Source organism: Miniopterus schreibersii (genome assembly GCF_964146895.1).
Source record: "Miniopterus schreibersii genome assembly, chromosome: 12".
Classification (NCBI taxonomy): Eukaryota; Metazoa; Chordata; class Mammalia; order Chiroptera; family Miniopteridae; genus Miniopterus; species Miniopterus schreibersii.
In genome coordinates, this window is record NC_138112.1 from 37,814,557 (window position 1) to 37,833,750 (window position 19,194).

Genomic DNA, 19,194 nt, shown 5'->3' on the forward strand with positions numbered 1-19,194 from the left:
ATTTCAATTTCAGTTCCTGAAAGCATAAGCGTATCTCATAAATATGAAAACAATGTGTTGAAGAGGATATCTTAAATAAAGAGGCAATCCTCTGTCACTTCTAATCACTATCTAGTTGTTGGATAAATTCTCAAATGGACACATAAAATATTACTTTAAGCATGATAAAAATAATGACAAACATATGTTGTGTCCACAATGCTGGTAAAGCAAGCTGGTGAAAGTGGACCCTTAGAATACATTTTATGTTTTATTTTTACATAAAAACCCTAATCTTAAATCTTAATCCAACAAATTTGCAAAGTTGATTCTTCATCCTTGATAAACATTTGAGAAATGATATTTTAAAGTAATTAATATATGTATAATTCCTATTGATTTATTCTGCTTGTTCTATGTCATTGACTGACTAGGTTTTTGTTGTAGTTAAGCATTTCTGTTAGCTGTGTTTTTGACACAATTTTCCTAAAACCAGATTTCTTATCTGTTGGTTCTTCACACAGTATACAATGGGGTTCATCAATGGAGGCACCAGGAGGAAAACATCAGCCATGAGAATCTTAATAATTGGGGAACTGTGTTTGGCAAACCTGTAGATGACAGCTAGGGAGATAATGGGAACATAGAAGATGAGTACAGCACAGATATGGGAGACACATGTGTTGAGGACCTTGAACCTTTCCTTCTGTGATGCTATGCTCAATACTGCTTTCAGAATCAGCATGTAGGACATGGAAATAAATGTTATGTCTAGGATGCCTGTGAGAGCCACAAATAAGCCATAGATGACATTGACCTTGTTGTCAGAGCAGGCCAGCTTCATGACATCCTGATGCAGGCAGTAGGAATGGGAAAGGAGGTTTTTCTTACAGTACCTTAGACGTTTTAATGTGAAAGGGAAAGGGAGGACCAACAAAGCATTTTTGAGAGAAAAAGCAAATCCAATTTTAGTGACTCTGGCACTGGTCAGAATGGAGGTATATCTCAGAGGATTGCAAATGGCAATAAAACGATCAAAAGACATGATGAGGAGGACCGATGATTCCATAGCTGAGAATCCGTGAATAAAAAACTCTTGGGCAATACAGGCATCTGGAGAAATTTCTGGAGCATTGAATAAGAATATCCTTAGCATGGTAGGCAGAGAGGAGAGGGACAACCCAAGGTCAGAGATCGCCAACATGGAGAGAAAATAGTACATGGGTTCATGAAGAGAAGTCTCTGTTTTTATGAAAAATAGGATGGTACAGTTCCCCAGGATGGCAACAAGGTACATGAGGCAAATGGGGATGGAGACCCAAATGTTGGCATGCTCCATCCCTGGGATCCCAATCAGGAAGAAGGTAGAAATTTCAGAGGTATTGAAGATGTACATGCCAGGTATATGAGGAAAGCAAGATGACAGGCTCAGGAGAGGCTTCCCACAGTGCTCCAAACAGAGTGGCTCAAGCACCTGATTCTATCTTATTGTGATCATTGAGGTTTATGAGTTCAAGTGATATACACATAATTCTTACATACAAACCTCAATGGAAAAAAAATGAGTAGAGAAGTAGACATCAATATCCAACTTAAAAAAACACACAGAGAAAAGGAAAACAAATTGTTACTAAAATGAAATCTTGATATGGATTACAACAGATATGATTACAATAGATATGGATTATAACATATAATTTCTATACAAGGACTGATTGGTCAACTAAAATAATTATGTAGGTGCTTATTTTCCAATTCAAGAACTTGAAACTTTTGCTTTTATTATGTAAATATTATAATCTATGTGCTGTTAAGAATTTCTTTAAAATTTTTATGAATTTACATAAAATTCAGACACAAGTAATGTATTTTATACAATGTCTCCTAGTGTAAACATAAGTTTTATTTCTTTTCTTTAAATGTTCTTTTTTTTCCCCTCCCAAATATATTTTCATCATTTTCTCCATAGAGGATTTTATATCTTTTGTAAAATTTATTTTTAGAATCCTTATGACTTTGTTGCTATTATTTATAGGATCATTTATTCTCTATTATTTTTCCTAATGATTAGTCATCATATAGAAAAATACTACACATTTTTGCTGCAAAAATCTGTTGTCAGTCCATGCTGGTCATTCTCTTTTGTATCCCCTTCTTACCATAGATCCTTGAATAATTCTGCATCTTCTTTTGTCCCCTTAACCCTGTATACAACTCTATAGAGAAATTCTTCAATAAACACTCCTCATTGACTTTTCATGTACATCTATCTTTTGCTGGCTGGCACATGGTCTTTTATCCCTTTTAGTTAATATTTTTTCTCCTCTTCTAGTCTTTAGGATGTTCTCTTTATCATTAATATTCTGCAGTTCAATATGTAGAATGCAGTTGGAGATTTATAATTAACTTATTTTGGTTGAAACTTAGCAATTACAACCTGAAAATTCATGCATTTCTTTGCTTTACTTTTAATTATTCTCTGTCATTATAACTTTCAACATTGTCTATTCAGCAATATATCTAGCTGGAAAATGTTGAATTTTCTCATTCTAACTTCCTAGTTAGATTGCTTCATTTTTTCAAACTCTATTTTTGTTGCAATTTGCTGCATTCTTTAGTACTACCTTCTTATGCAATAATTCTCTCTTCATTTATGTCTGGTCTTAAATGTATTCCAACCATTGAATTTTATTTCATTTACTCTTTCTTTTCTAATGAAGTTATTTTAATAACCTTCTATTTCAATTTATGTCTAATAATTCTCCAATAATTTTTCATTTATTTTATTGTTATTATGTTGTATATATTTTTTGAGGGTCTTAAGCTTGCCTACTTCAAAATTCTCTTTAAGTTGCTATATTATTTTCTTTTCCCATGAGCATGTATTCTTACTGAAATGGTAGTTTTCTTCATGCTAGCCTTCATATTAGTTTTAGAATTTTACTTGTAATCTCAACTTGAGTAGAAATTTTCTTGTTTGCTTAATGATATATTTTGTTCATGCCCCTTGATGAGATGTGGTTGTTGGCTTTTCCTCACTCCCTGAAGCTTGTCATTTACACTAAGTGCTTTTAAAATGGTTAATGGGATCTTGTTTCAAGAGAAAATTCAGTACAGTTTTGCCCATATTTCCTCCCGGCTAGCTCAAGACTAGCTTCTTATAGGGAGCAGACTTGGCCTATGACAATAGCTATCTCCACCCCCCATGTGGGTCTTCTGAATGGATTTCCTGGGCTTAATTCCACTTCCGAATTATACCTATTTTTCTCTGCCCAACACTGACCATTTCCTGGTCAGTGTTTGGATATTTTTCACCTTAGTTTGGAAGACTCTCAGAAAAATTCATAAAAGGCAATAAATAAGCTATTGTCTCTGTGACCAAAACCACTGTAATATCTGTCTGCCTCAACACTAACCCAGTAGTGCCACATGATACAACTACCAATAGAGGGCTGTTTGTTAGACCTTTTGTCTTCCAATTCTCAAACATTTCTTCTGACACTAATCTGAAAGAAGTGAGATAAATGTTCAAAGAAAACCTGAAGATTTATTCTCACGGGGATTGGGCAGGAGTTTTGCTTGTTTGGTCTAGGAAACCATACAGTTAAATAGAGTTATTGGGAGTTCTTTCTCTTCAGGATAGATGGTGTCAAAATATGCTTAATGCTAAATTTGTTGAACCAAGTGAGATATTTGAGGAGAATGTTGGTTTTGCTGTCTGGGGTCCCTCTTTTACCAAGCTTGTCTGTTGAACTCACCCTGTTCAGACTTTATCTCATCAGCCCTCTTTGTCAATGTCTCCAACCCCACTATAAGAAGTTCCTCCTTGGGTATATGAAAACTCTGCTGCTCCAATGTTTTTCCCAGATGTTACCTAGCAAACTTTCTCTCAAACTTCATAAATTGCCAATAATTTGGTATTGTTTTTGACATATAGTAATGCCTCTAAGAGTTCTGAATCTTTTAATCAATTTAAACATTAGAGTTAAAAATCCCTCCATAACAAGTCCTATTAATAACTTCATGTTCATATCAGTTCTCTTAATAGAATACAAATTACTTACAAGAAAAATGGAGTAATAAGAAAATTTGTAAATAGCATTCTATTTATTCTCCATCATCAACCTCTACTCCTTAACTACAAAAAAGTATCTTTCTTTAGAAACATTTATGCCTTTCTAGAAAAGCTATTTTATTTTTGCTTTAAAGTGTGACATTTTTAAAGAGTCTAGAAGAAAATAAAAGGCTGTACAGAAAATTTTCCAGTTTGTTGTTTTCATCTCAGAAGGACCTATTGAAAATCAATTTTCTAGAATAAAGTTCACAATTTATATGGAAGTTGTTAAATGAGGTTTATCATGTTCATTATATTAAATGTAGAGTGATATTTAATGTAGTCAGAATGGTGTTATCAGGGCTGTTTCCAGTAGTAAATATACTATGAGATTGAAGTAAGTATTAAACAGTAAAATCATAACAGCTTATCAGGGATAAGTTTTTGATTAATGAAATCCACAAGTATAAACGAGGGTTTTCCAGTACTTACCAAGAGGCTGCATTTCCAATTCAGGTCAAAAAAGAGATGAATCCAGGATGAAACTATCCCAATCCCAGTTGTTATTTATAAGGGTTAGTCATGGCAGTCTAGTCCTTCTACTCTGATGCCTTTTTAGTATAACAAAGGCCTCTGGGAATGACAACTCAGGAAGCTGTACCCAAAAAGACTAAAAAGCCCACAGGCATGTCCTTAAGTGAGTTAAACTGAATTCCCATTATGCATATGAATTAGCCATTTGTGGTTAATACCATAGGAGACCTCACCAGTTCCAGAAAGCAGAATTAATTAACCTCCCACCTGAAATTTCAAGCACCTGTATGTGGCTATTCTGGAGTGTTCTTTTTCTAGGTAAAAATATTTGTGTCACTATAATTGGGTTTTCAGATTCATTTTTGTTACTTGCTAATAAATGCAATTTATACTGTATAAAATGAATGATGTTGGTCTTCTTTTCATGTTCAAGAACATTTGAATTTAGAACTTATTTTTAGAGGCCAGCCTATTATGTCCTTTAAAAATATTGTTTATTAGTTTGTTGAAGTGCTTTCTATATGAAAGAATATAGCTTTTTAATGTGAAGTGCTTTGCAGATCATTTTCCCTTTTGCATCTTGTACTTTTTAATGATAGTGCCACAGGTTGGGTTTCCTTTGAATCAAACACTGAAGCAAACATTTATGTGCAGCAGTTTAATACCTACGGGGAGAGAAGGAAATAGAACAAGTGAAGGGAGAAGTTGAACTGCATGTGATTTTAACAAAGGCTAATTCAATCCACAGAGATCTCTGGAGCTAGATGACCCTTTAGAATTGTCCTGAATTGAAGAAAGGGCCTAGGCCTTTTTAACTACACATTGATTGGTGATTGGCTATGGTTGAGGAGACATGGCCTTGGGTGAGTGGGTTCCATTCAGAAGACAGCAATACCCAAGAAGGAATCAAATGAGATCTGTCGGCAATAACAACTCCTATAGAAAGACGGGTTCTTCAGGCCCAGCAGGACAAGACAACTGAGTGATGCACCACAGCATCAACTGCAGTAGGCCCTTGCATTCTTGGATCCATATACTTCAGTAATACATTTGGATACAGCTTCACCAGGATTCATATGGGCTTTGTAAAATTGGGAACTAACAAGGGGATGGTTAGTGGGGTGATCTACAGCCACTTACAACTGCAGCTGTTCTGAGACCACAACTATTGTATTATTTCTGTCTTCATCTACCCATTTTTTGTTCCTACCACCCTCAGCTAGCACTTAATCCTTGACTAACATAAGTTTATCAAAATATATTTATTGCATTTTCCATCTTTCTAAGTCCATTTAGGCTGCTGTGACATAAACACCACACACTGGGTGCTTGAACAGCAAACATTTATTTCTCACTGTTCTGGACACTGGGAAGTTTTAAATTAAGATGCTGGCAAATTGTGTGTGTGGTGAGAACCCACCTCTTGGTTCATCGACAGCAGTGTTTTTGTTGCATGATTACATGGCAGAAAGAAGGCTAGAGAGCTTCTGGGATCCCTTTTATAAGGGAACGAATCCCATTCATGAGGGCTCTACCCTCATGACCTAATTATCTCCCCATACCCCACTTCCTAATACTACCACATTGGGAGTTAGAAATTCAAAACACAAATTTGGGGAGAGACACAAACATTCAGTCCATTGTACCCTCAAAACTGGGCAAGAAGTACAAAGGGATTATATATATAAAGATCATGTGATTATGAAGGCTGAGAAGTACTAAGATCTGCAGTTGGCAAGCTGGAGACCCAAACTGGAGCTGATAGTGTAGTTCCAGTCCAAGACCAAAGCCTGAGAACCAGGAGACCTGATGGTATAGTTCTTCTTGAGAACCAAGAAGAGCCAAAGGTTCAATTTGAGTACAAAAGAAAGAAAAGACCTATGTCCCAGCTCAAGACTGTCAAGCAAGGACAGATCACTGTTATTCCCAAGAAGATCAATCTTTTTGTTCTACTTGGACCTTCAACTGATTGGATGAGGGTCATCCATACCAGGGAAGGCAATCACAGTCTGCTTTACCCAGTGTACTGATTCAAACCTTAATCTCAAGCAGAAACACTCTCACAGACACACCTAGAATAATATTTGATCAAATATCTGGGTACCTCATGGACCAGTAAAGTTGACACATAAAACTAAACATCACACTTGACCACATTGAGTAACAGTAGTTCTAATTCATTCTAATTATTAAAATAATTTAATTCATTTTCTTCCTTGCCAATATCTTAGAAGTGAAAAAGAGGCATCTCTAACTAAACATTTAATAGGATTCTATGTTCTTGGGTGTATTCTTTCCACCTCTGGGACTAGAACATCTAAAGGATAATGCCCAGCATTGTGGGAATGAAAAACACAGCTCCCCTGAGTGGGCAACTGGAAGTGATGTTTAATGATGATACTAAAGGATTGAGCAGAAAGAGAAGTAGAATTGCAATAGGTAGTTTTTCCACATTTTGACAATTGTTAATAATGCTTTATTAAAAATGAGAGTGCAGATATCTCTTCAGGATATAGATTTCAATTCCTTTGGGTACATACCCAGAAGTGGGATTGTTGGATCAAATGATAATTATATTTTTATTTTTTGAGGAATATCCATATTGTTTTCCATAGTGGCTGAACCAATTTATATTCCCACCAATAGTGTACAAGGGTTCCCTTTTCTCCACATTTCACTTGTGTGTTTTGTTGTTGTTGTTGTTGTTGTTGATGTTGATAATAGTCATGCTAACAGGTGTGAGTGGATAGCTTATTGTGCTTTTGATTTACATTTCCCTGGTGACTAGTGATGTTGAAAACCTTTTGTACACATGTTGTCCAGTTGATTGTCTTCAGAGAATGTCTATTCAGTGCCTTTGCCCATTTTTAAATTGGGTTATTTATTTTGCTTTTTCAGTTGAATGACTTTTAAAATATTTTTAATATATTAACTAACCCCTTATCAAATATATAATATGCGAACATTTTTCTTACCTTCTTGTAGGTTGCCTTTCAATTTGTCAGTTGTTTCTTTAGTTGTGCAGAAGCTTTTTAGTTTGATGTAATGCCACTTTTTAATTTTTACTTTTCTTGACTATGCTGTTGGTGTAATACCCAAGAACTCATTGCTCAGTCCAATATCCAGAAATTTTTTTCCTGTTTTTTCTAAGAGTTTTATTGTTTCATGTTACATCTGTTTAATCTATTTGAGTTAATTTTTGTATGTGTTGTGATGTAGAGTCAACAAAGAAAAGACCAGGACCAGATGGCTTTACAAGTGAATTCCAGCAAACATTTAAAGAAAAATTTATACCAATCCTTCTTAAAAAATAGAAGATTTTCAATTTCTATTCTTAATAGCTGTTGTTTGATTTTTGTTTTTACCATAGGCCCAAGGCCCAAAACTCTGGCTTCCATCACTTCTTGCCACGAGGCTAAAATTAAATTAAATTGCAAGCCTAGTCTTTTGCCAGGATTGTGGTTGGCACAGCCCTCACCTCCTCTCATCACTCCTCAATACCAAATATTGCCAGGGCAGAGAAACCTCAATCAAATATGGTCTTTGTGCAAGCCATGGAGAAAGTAGGGCTAGGGATACACAGCAGAGGGCTCCAATTCTCCATAGGAGTCCATAGGAGTCACTGATGGGAATTGTATTACCCTAGAAGGGCATGTTGGGTTTTCAAACCAATCTGACTTAAGGCTGTGTTGGCAGGGACAATATGACTTGATGGTACTATGCTTAGGAAATAGGCACCCCTGGAAGAAAGAGAAAGAAATTTGACTATGATCAGTTGCTGGGTAGAATTCAGGTGGAGGTTTTGAGGCAAATCGTAAGTAGTGAACACCCACTCTTGCCCCATCTATTCTCTATCCTATTTCCATTCTCGTCACAGAGTCATTTTATCCCGTTTGGTTTATTGGAAAAAATTGGTAGGCATAAGAGATTGGGAGGCACGGAGCACTGGCAAACTCTTCTCTGAGGACGAGTATAGCAGGTGTTCCTGTGGTTGCCGGAGGATGAGCTCCTGAGGGGAAGGGAATGGACCCGCATCCGATCACTGTGTGCCGTCCTCATTGGAGAGGCAATTTCAGGTCTGGGCACCTGGAAAGTGCTCAGTAAACAACGGTGTTTGGTTCATTCTCTCAGTGTCTCTGGGTCTTTGTTTCTGCTTCAGTATTTGTGTCTGTGTGATTTACAGTGTTGCCAGGCTCAGTGCTCAAGTGCCATCTTTGCTATTATTGTATTATATGAATATAATTAGTTTCCTTAAATTACATATGAAAAGACAGAGGCATCATAGTGTTAAATAACTTGCTTAAATCAGATCAGCTTTTAATTAGCAGAGTTAATATTCATACCCATATCTATGTGATTTCAAAGGTTACCAGCTGAGACCTTATGCTGTGTATGCATATCTCTGTGTCTCTCTCAATTTATTATCAATGATTTATTTTCTCAAACATATTTTTAGCAATTTTCTCTTTCTGTGCGTCCCTATATCTCTCCTCTATGGATGGGTCTCAGAGATTTTTTTATATTCTGATCTGGATCTTCCTTCTAGCTTTTGGAGCAAGATAGTATTTGTCTGTGACTAGTAAAGAAATTATTCTAAAAGCAAAACTATTTTAAACTGTTCCTATGTATCCTATTTTTAGTTTCTATTTCTCTGTTTTTAAAATAATAATGTACCCTGTAACCTGAGATATACCAGTATTCCTCAGCCAAGGCTATGGCCAGCTATTCTAAGGGCCATCAGGTGTGAAATGAACGTGAAAAATAAATCATATGGCTGCTGTCATTAGCCTGGCAGGCTGACCACTCTGTCTTCAACCCCAAATGGGCAATGACAACACTAACCAGTACAAAGAAAGGGCAAACAAGCAGCGCGAGTCACCCAACGTTGCTGGCATAGCTATAAAGGCCCCATGATCCGTGTTAAGTAATGAATTCAGGCAGGGGAAGAAATGAGCACTTGCCATGCAGCCTGTCATCTTAAAAGCTACTATTTTCCTGCCTTGGTGCCTGACCCTCCCAGTGCCCCCTGCTACAGACTGTAAAGGACTGGGCTTTGCTAAGGTAGGTGTGTTACTCAGGACTACATTATCACATTATAACTATTGTGGGCTCTTTTTCCCTGTGTGTATTATATGCATGCACATCACTGCATGATATAAAGATGACTATATTAATATTACATAAGAAATCATTTTCTTCAACTATAAGTTCATTTTTTTCTGCTGATTTTAGAAGTAATTAAACCATTTTGGGGGGGTTTCACCCCCTCCTCTAAAAGTATTGTGCATATTGTACTTAATTAATAATTCAGCCCCAGATCTCATCGCTCACAATCTTAGCCTTCTCTAGGGTAGAGAGTGAACATGCAGGTGTCTGGATCTCTGAGTCTGTTAGGTGGTAAAGGATCAAGGGAAGTGATTCAAATTAACTAATAAATACGTCCTTTCTATTGACTGAGAAACCTCTCAAACTGTCCTACCACATGCTTTTAAATTCCCCAAGAGACTGAATTTGTTCAATAGCTTTTAGTCATGTATTTTATAACAGTTTAAGGACCTGGTAAAAATTCCCGCTAAAATATTTAGCCCAGAAAAACATGATAAATCAGGTGCCTCTGAGTGCCTAGCCATGGTCACAATAAAATAAAAACATCAAAGTGCAGTTTTATACAAAATGTAAAAGCAATCACAGGTTTATATCAAGTGATATTCTAAGAACTGGTGTGTAGATTGAGTTTTATTAGACATAAATATTGCCCTTAAATTACTTTCAGTTCAGCCAAAGTTCAAAAATACAGACAGAAAGCTTGACTATAAGGCAAGGTGCTGGGTTTTCCCCCAGGAAGTAAAAATTCAGTAGATTGGCCTGATAAGAAAGTCAATGGAGATAGGGAGTGGGTCATAAGTGGAATGTGATATGTAAATGCAGATGGACTGGTTATGCAGAACTAGCCAAATTCTGTGTCTGAGGAGTCATCAGTTCTGTCCTGACTAAGAAAACCTCAATCAATCAGAAAGACCAGAGGCCATCTTCCTGGGCAATTCGCATCTGATACCTTCAAGACCTTTATTCTTGGGACTTTCTATCCTGAAACTTAGACGCTTTATTTTTAGAGATATTTTAACAGGTCATCTAAGTCATTTTTATTTTATCACCTGTGTTTAATATTTTTCCTAGTGACAGGATAATCAAGGATAGTGGCCATCATTTGATTGAGAACAGGAGGTTTATGAAGTCTGGATAGACAAAGCACCATCCTTCCCAGGCCCTCAAAGGAAACTCCACCTTGAGGTTCTGATACTGGAGTCTGCCCTAATTGTCTCTAAGTACTCATCCATTTCCTGTCTCTCACCCAGGACAATTTCCATTGGTGTTCCCTGACCAAGAGAGAACAGCCACTCCTTACCAAGGGGGAAGAGATACAGTTTCTGCAGCAGATCCATTTGAATGAGACAGACCCAGAGGCTGAGCCAATGCTGGCTATGCTCCACCACGCTCGCTGTGGGATAACTGATGTTGTTAACTCCTCTGAACGTTCCGGATGGAATAAGTACAATCTGACCTATAGGTACTTGTTAAGACCCTAAGGGATGAGTGAGGTGATTACCTCAAAGGATTTCCTACAGTGTCCCTCCTGGAGGTACCTCTACTGTCTTCTGTTTTCCCTGTCTCTCCTAATGCCAAATTTCTCTTAGCGAAGGCGATTCTCCCAGTTCTCATTGTAGCTTCCTCAGATCATCTCTTTAGCAAAATGGAGCCTAATCACTATCCTTTGAACATGATCCCACTATTCTGTCTTTCTGTGGTGTATGGGGGTGGTGGTGTTTATTGTGTATACTTTTGATATATTTTTGCTCCCTGTCTAGGTTACTCTATTAGGGATCCTAAGCATATTTGGATATATCCAAAGCAAAGCAATGCTAAGCTATATGAAATGGTGTACATTACAATTGAGAGCATGCTGATTATTTCCCTCCTCACACTCAGGCTTTCATTTACATAAGGATGATGTGGAGAATTTATTAAAATATCTAGAAATCCATGTTTTGCAGGTTTAATTCTTTGGGTTTCTGATCTGATTAGTCTAGGGTTTATCTATTTTACAGATGAGCAAAATGAAGCCCCAAAATATTCAGTGATTTGCCCTAGAGCAGAGTCACTCTTTTTTAAAGTTAGGTTAATTCCCCTACCTTTGAGTTACTCTACTTAAAATTTTCTTCTTTCAGTATTATCAATTATCCAAAAGACATGAATCCATCTACAGTGAATGACATTATACGTGACTCGGTATCCATCTGGAGCAATGTGACCTCCTTGATCTTCCAGCAAGTAGAGGGTGAAGATGCAGACATCAAGCTTTCTTTCTGGGAGTTGGGTAAGAAACTCCCAGAAAGAGAGGGAGGGTTTGGTGTCCTATATATAAAGGGCAAGTGTTCTCAATCTATAAACAAAAACCTAGTCCACCTAGTCCAATCTCTGAGAAAAAAAAAAAAAATCAGGCAAAATCCTAATGGAAATAAATAAGTCAATAACACAGGAAAGATATTTTAGTGTAATGAAGCAGTAGGTAGGTGAGGGGATGCACTGTGGTTGTGAACAGAGTAAGGGAGAGGGCATTGCTCATTTTTCAAAGAAAGTTGTATAGCTTTCAAATCTGTTGAAATGCTTCTCAACATTGATCCAACCTATTTATAAAACCGTAGAGTCTAAGTTTCCTCCCCCTATTTCCCTCCATTTGGGGGGAGGTTTTTTGTGTCTAACATATAACTTTCAATCAGTCTTTGCCATCTTTCCCTTTTCTATTTTACCACAGAAGACAGGAAGTAGTTAGAATTTTAGCACCGCCCTATTCCTCTGCATAAATGATGCCTTAGTCCTCTCATACCTTAGCAATACCCAGTTGCATAGTACCCTAAGGCCCTGAGGCTTTCTAAGGCCATTCTTGCTCTTGACCTGACCCTTCAGTGTGACAATAGCTTCTGTCATTGTCCACAGACCATGGAGATGGTTGGCCCTTTGATGGGCCAGGTCGTATCTTAGCCCATGCCTTTTTACCAAATTCTGAAACTCCAGGAATTATCCACTTTGACAAGGGAGAATATTGGTCAACATCATACAAAGGTAAAGACCTTATGTGGTGGGAGTGCTAAAGCTGGGAGCCTGGGGGTTTGTATTGATGGTCTCCGTTTGGGCCTGGGTTATAATAAAGAGAATAGAGGGAAAGTATCATAGTGGCCATGGTGGGGCAGAAAGATTTGGCTGGAGAATTGGGTCTCCTATTTGAGTGGGGGGAGGTGGGATCATTTCTGAGCAAAGATGCTCCTGTCATAAACACATTCACATTGTTTCTCTTTGCTTCCAATGATCAAATTTCTCCATGCTTTTCATTCCCTTTCAGTTTATCTATCTATATATTTTGCCATTTTTTTTCCCACTTAGATTCTTTCCCTCTCGCCTACCTTTCTTTTTCTTCACTCTAACATTTGTTCTTTCCTCCTTTTCTGTTCTCTTCTTTTTTTTCTCCCTTCTTTTTCACACACCAGTTTCTGCCTTCTCTATACATAGTTAAGTTTTATCTTTTTGTCTGTGCCTTTTCAGGATTTAATCTGCACCTGGTTGCCATTCATGAGCTGGGTCATTCTCTGGGCCTGTGGCACTCCATGAGTGAGAACTCCGTAATGTACCCCAGATATATGTATCGGAACCCTAGAACCTTCCGCCTTGATGTTGACGATATCCAAAAAATCCAGCAACTGTATGGTCTGTGCCCCCTGGAAGGGAGGGGATGTGGTGTCTGAACAGAAAAATCCACTTGAAGTTTACTAACTTTTCTGCCCTCATTAGGACAAAGATGTTCATCTGAAATGCCCTGAAGCTGGGAAAGAAAAATCATTTAACCTGGCATTTCAGTGGCTTCTTTGGAAGATCAAAAAACTCAAAGCACTAAACCAGCCTTGGAGACTGCCTGAACTACCCATTGAAGAATGCAACCTAGTCAGGGTGACTGAGTCAAAACGCATAACACTTCTGGGTCAGAATAAAGAAGGCTTTTAAGAGTAAAATTTTGGTCTTACAGTTTGGTATATCTCAGCATTTGGTATGTTCAATCACTGTAATGAGATGGGAGAGAAGAGAATAGCAGAGTGGAGAACTCAAGCAGAGATGGCCATGGAATGCTTGAATTAGCTGAAAAGATAAAAAATAAGATTGGGAATAGACCTTTTGAATACTATATGGGTAGAGTTTGAGGAATGATATTTAAACTGCAATGAAGATTGCAGCTATAGAGACTAACTGTCAGGATGGTGGCTTATCCATTCATTAGCTCTGAGACTTTGGGCAAGTTATTTAACCTCTTTGTGACTCAGTTTAACACTTGTTAAATAATTGTAATAACTTTATCTGCTGTCATGGTGCTAAATGACATAATCAATGTCAACTCCTTTAATCATTGCCTAGCAATTTTTAGGTATTTTTAATACTGTATTGCAGATGAGGTATTAGATAAAAAATATATTTTATTAAGTCTATATCCTACTGCCTTCATTTAGATAAATAAATCCTGAGTGAAGAGTATGGGTAGGACAGCAGTGTGTAATCAGACACATAGGAGAAGCCACAAGGAGGTGTACAAGGTATTAGACTGAGGGGCTATCTTACTCACCTGTCAAGACATAAGCACTTATTTTTCTGTTTTAGAATCAAGACAATGGCAAAATTTTTCTGACACTAGGGGTTGTTACACCTCACACAATATTCCCTTGTAATAAAAACTCTGAAATGAGAAAATTGAGTTTTAAGTGGTAAACTCAAGACATCTCCCTAGGGAAGTGAAGCTGGTACAGTACACACATTATTTCACAAATGGGTAAAGAAAAATTGTACTAACACATTATTTCACAAATGGGTCAGGAAAGATTGTACTAACAGAGATATAAACAAGAGAAAAGAGCAAGTCATATAAAAAGAAAATGTCATGAAGGAACTATTATAATATCAGTGTTTTCATTACAAGAGAGAATATAGCTAAAATATTCAGATAAACCCACATATTTGTTTTTGAAAATACAAAGAGTGTTTTGGAATGATTTCTGAAAAACTCAAGTTACTGTGCATAAAGTGATAATTTTTAGTTCCTAAGAGCAACTGGAAGAAAGTAGATGAGAGAGAAGACAGTAAAATTGGTGAGAATCCTTTGAGTTATGGGACATGACATGACCAGGGTCTCTGTAATTTGCCTCAGTTCCAGAAGGCCATTTCCCTGCAGTCACAAGCTGGGAAGTGAATGCCTGACCATTTTCACCTGACACAGGGAAATTTTACTGAGTAATGCAGCAGTCTCGGTGTGTTGGCCAAGACTTTGTCTGGCTTATGCTGCAGTTCAGCTTTTCTCCTTGCCCAGTGCTGCTCTACCTCTTCTCCTCACAGGTGTTAGTTAATAACTAACAAATACTGAGCCCTCATAAGAACTTTAATGTCATAACTTGTGGCCCAACATTTGGATTTTTAAAGCTTGAGCTCTGAAGCTGCTTGCAAGGCATGGCTTTGTCCTTTTAGGCTCTAAAACCACCTGCAGAGCCAGCAGCCCCCCTCTACTGATTATACTGTTTGATAGATTGTGCTTCTTTCATGGCTGATAAATAATACTTCCTGCTCTGTAACTGTGAAATAAAAACCCCACTTTTTTTTTTTTTCACAGGCCTAGGCTGAAACTAGGACATTGATAAATGTTTAAATATATATTACTCATTGTTCTCACCTCACAACCCCACTTGCTTGACCAGTGATTCAGCCAACCATTGAAAGTTCAATTCTCCACCAGTCAGAAATGAATGATATAAGTTTATGGTCTTGTTTCTCCTAGCAACCATCTCTTCGATCATCAGCTCCTTACAACTTTGCCTTTTAAAAACTTGCTGCATCCCCTCCATCTTGGAACATGTTCTCTTTTCATACTGAGGGCTGCGTTTCCTGGTTCACATATCCATTATCTGAATAAACTCTCTTTTAATTTCTTAAAAACATCCTCTGTACTTTTGTTTAAAATAATTTGCATTCAAAATTCTGCCTTTGTTTCTACTTTAGAGAACCCAGCTTCTGACAATTGACTTTTTGAAAGGTCAATGACATTATTTATCCAATATATAACTGGTAAGTATAAAACCAACATTAATATAGAAAAGGCAATATCCGGACACTCCTGAAGACATTAAAAAATCATAAAAATACATAATGAGTAACTTTTAGCCAATAAATAGAAAAGTGTACAAATAAAATACATATTCTTAAACATAATTTATAAAAATAGGCAGAGAAGAGAGAATGCGGGTAGCTTTATAAATATTTAAAAATATAATCTATAATTACATCTCTCTCTAGTAGTTTCAAAACTGATAAAGAAGAAAATCTGATTTGTTTTTTAACTGTTATCTATCGAAACTATAATTAAAACTACCCTTGATAGCAATTTAATAAAGAAATCATGCCAATTACCTTCAAAGTTTTCCAGCTGGAAAAAAAAGGAATATTTCTTAAGTTATTTTTGAGCTCTGCATAATGTTATAGCAAAACATGACAAAGATGGTGTAAGTAAGAAAAATTTCAGGCCAATGTCGTTGATAAACATAGACGTAAAAATCCTAAACCAATTATTAACCAATTAAATCTGGCAATAAATAAGGAAAGTAAAATGACACATCTAACTTGGGTTTATTCCAAAACTGTAAAGTTGATATTAAAAATATATAAATATGATTTATCACAGTAATGGAATAATGGAAAACCAGATGGATCATAAAAATTATTAATCTCAATGGACACAGAAAATAATTTTATAAAATTCAGCATCTATTCTTGATAAAACACTTATCAAGTGAACAATAAAAAGTAATTATGTTCTCTCATAAACTAAGAAAAATCCTTGTAGTTACAAAAAATCCTTGCAAGCCTACTGTTATGGTGAAAAGTTGAGAATATTACCTCTGAGATCTGAGAAGAGGAAGCAACATAACTGTCATCACTTCTGCCTAAAATTGCATCAGGTCTTAATCAGTGCAATAAATCAATTGTAGTGTGAGGCTGACAGCTGGTTTCTCTCTCTCTGGTTCTTGTATGAATTCTAATTAGAAGACATTACATTCAGAATGACAGCACTCATAGTGATAATATTCAGAAGACTATAACCGATTCTTTGCCGCTTAAGGGGTACAGAGGATACAGCTGTTTACCTGAATGTACTGTTAAGTAAGTGACTACTGTCACTCTAACTTTCCTAGTTGTAGCTCTGATCCAGGTTGCTGTCAGAAAGTTCATGCTCCAGACTTTCTTTGCCAACACAGGTTAGCCACAAGAGAGCCACCCTCACAGTCTTAGGGTGAATTGGGAAAGGGCCAGTTAATGAGGAAACAGGCCATTCCTTGGTAAAAGTTCATAGTTTTCCCCCCCAAAACATCTTTTTATTGAGAACTTCCATTTTTATCCTGTGTTCCTCCTCTGCCATCTCCCACTCACTCTCTCTGCTGGATTTTGGCCACGGGCACCTCATTCATTTGTGTCCGCTGCAGTTGTAAGATGCACATTTGTTCATGGTGTTCTTCCTCATGCATGTTTTTTAAAGTACCTTCCTGAGAAGTTTTGCTCCTGTAGTTTTATTGGTTGTTATTCTAACAGCTGAACACGAGGGTTCAGGTTGAAAGGTCCCCTCACATACTAGAAAATGTATGAGTTCTTTCTCATCAGTTCTCTGTTTGAAACAGCAAATGATTCTTGGGCCGCAGGCATCAGGGTGGTATCTGGGCTCTTCTAAGGGAGGGCTGTGCAGAAAGTGGAGCTGATTGGGCAGCATGCTGAGGATCTCCTTCTCCAGAAAGTGAGCACTCAGAAGTGGGCTGACACTCCGTTTTACTTTCTCTCTGCTTTCATGGGCCATCATAGTTTTGGTTCGAGCCTTGATGTTCTCTCAGCACTTCTTCAGCTGTCTGATATTTTGGCTGACAGTGGTATTCTTGGGCAAGCACCTACCAGCATTGCCTGAGGGCAACAGTTCATGCATCGATGTTCTTGTATGCCGGCACGCACTTGCACTTTTCTACTAAAGCAAGCAGGATGATCTTGTACAATTCTGAGAAGTTTTAAAATTTTGTTATTTTGCATTTTCCTCTCAATTTCTCCTGGCCCTTAGCTTCCCTGCAGTGGTTCCCCCTGGTTTTTCTCTTTTGTAATGCAAGTGTATGACAAACTTTGACTGCTAAGGCATCCTTCTCACAGAGGCATCCACTTGCCAGATGGCTATCTCAAACACAGTGTGAGCCGCACAACTAGATAAAGAGCCAGGCCATCTCCACCCCCCTAACCCCACCTCTTCTCCGCCAGGCTCCTTAGATAACTGACCAATAACTGACCATTTTGTTTTTTCTCTTCCCACACTTTAAACCCCCACTCTTTGTTTTAAATTCATCAATTAAGAGAGATTCCATAAAACCCTAGGCCCCATCTGATCCCAATAAAAGCAGAACCCGAAGCCTGTGACCCCTCCCCCTCTCCACCCACACTATGTGTGGCCCCAGGAGTGCCATGTAATTTTCAGGACTTTAAGTAATACTCTTTTTTTTTAATTCAAAGTCCCCTGATGGTTATTGCTGAAAAAATCTTGCAATCATAGGAAGAATCATGAGATCCAGTCCAGCCACACCACTGGTTATAGATATAGAGTGGCACACAACATCAATAAACATAGTAAAAGATATAGAGATTAGAAATAAGGGAGATAAAAGATGGCAATACTTATAGAGTTGTAATTGGTATAAATTAAGGCCTAAAGATTTTACAGATTACTTATTAAAAATAAGAGTAAGCTTAGCAGTTTTTCAGGAAAAAGACCAACTATAAATTGATTTTATTTTTATATATCAAAGACTTAGATAAAGATAACTTATAAGTTCTATCTACATTAGCATAAATTAATATTAGATACCTAAAAATAAATCTAGTGAAAGATATATTATCTCTTAACAGAGACATGAAATAAAATATTGAGAGGAAACTAAAGACCTTAATTAACTGAGGTCTGTGTAGTTGGAGTGAAAAATCTGGTAATCTAAAAATGTCAATTCTCCCAAGACTGATCTGTAGATTCTGTTTCATTCTCAATAAAAGTTTCAATATCTATCTTGATGGAAAATAAGTTGTTTCTAAAGTTTATAAATAAAATGCAAAGTAGGGAATAGTCAAGATTTAAGCTATGAAAAAGGAATGTATTGGGAGGCCATGTTCCATGCTAAGCACTGTGGAAATAGTGATGAACCAGATACTGGTTTTTGCCTTTACAGAGCTCAGTATGAAGACTTGAATCTTGTTACTGCTTAGTAAATGATTATTAAACACATAGCTAATGAACAACCCTGTTCAGGGAGAAGTGGTAAAGACCTTATAACAGAAGAACATGTCATCACACTTAAGTATCATTGTTCTGTATGAATGCCCCTAGTGAAGCTGAAATTTTAGTATTTCTGTGGGTTAGAGTGGTAATCATGAATTCACTGTCATATGCTCATTTGAGAAAACTATTACATTTGAAAGAAAAGACTGGGAGTGGTGGTAGAAGTAGAGACACATTTCTACACTTTCCA

The 19,194-nt window shown here is 37.1% G+C and overlaps 3 protein-coding genes and 1 pseudogene across 4 annotated transcripts in view; 1 reads left to right on the forward strand and 3 right to left on the reverse strand.

Annotated features, from left to right (window-relative positions):
• LOC308565024 (olfactory receptor 51B5-like) overlaps positions 1 to 19,194 on the reverse strand; it is a gene marked incomplete at both ends in the record, with an annotated part of 340,544 nt that overhangs the window by 8,197 nt on the left and 313,153 nt on the right. The window lies entirely within an intron of this gene.
• On the reverse strand, positions 440 to 1,375 carry LOC308565175 (olfactory receptor 51A4-like; the record flags this gene model as incomplete). The annotated part of the gene is made up of 1 exon (XM_081153985.1): positions 440 to 1,375. One exon carries the CDS (start codon positions 1,373 to 1,375, stop codon positions 440 to 442), a length of 936 nt encoding a protein of 311 aa, XP_081010111.1.
• On the forward strand, positions 9,530 to 13,365 carry MMP26 (matrix metallopeptidase 26; the record flags this gene model as incomplete). The annotated part of the gene is made up of 5 exons (XM_081153633.1): positions 9,530 to 9,628; positions 10,924 to 11,135; positions 11,794 to 11,942; positions 12,563 to 12,688; positions 13,166 to 13,365. The coding sequence occupies 5 exons, from the start codon at positions 9,530 to 9,532 to the stop codon at positions 13,363 to 13,365; spliced, it is 786 nt and encodes a 261-aa protein (XP_081009759.1).
• On the reverse strand, positions 16,839 to 17,719 carry LOC308564887 (myb/SANT-like DNA-binding domain-containing protein 3 pseudogene; annotated as a pseudogene). Its single transcript has one exon. The product of its transcript is annotated as a myb/SANT-like DNA-binding domain-containing protein 3 pseudogene (transcript).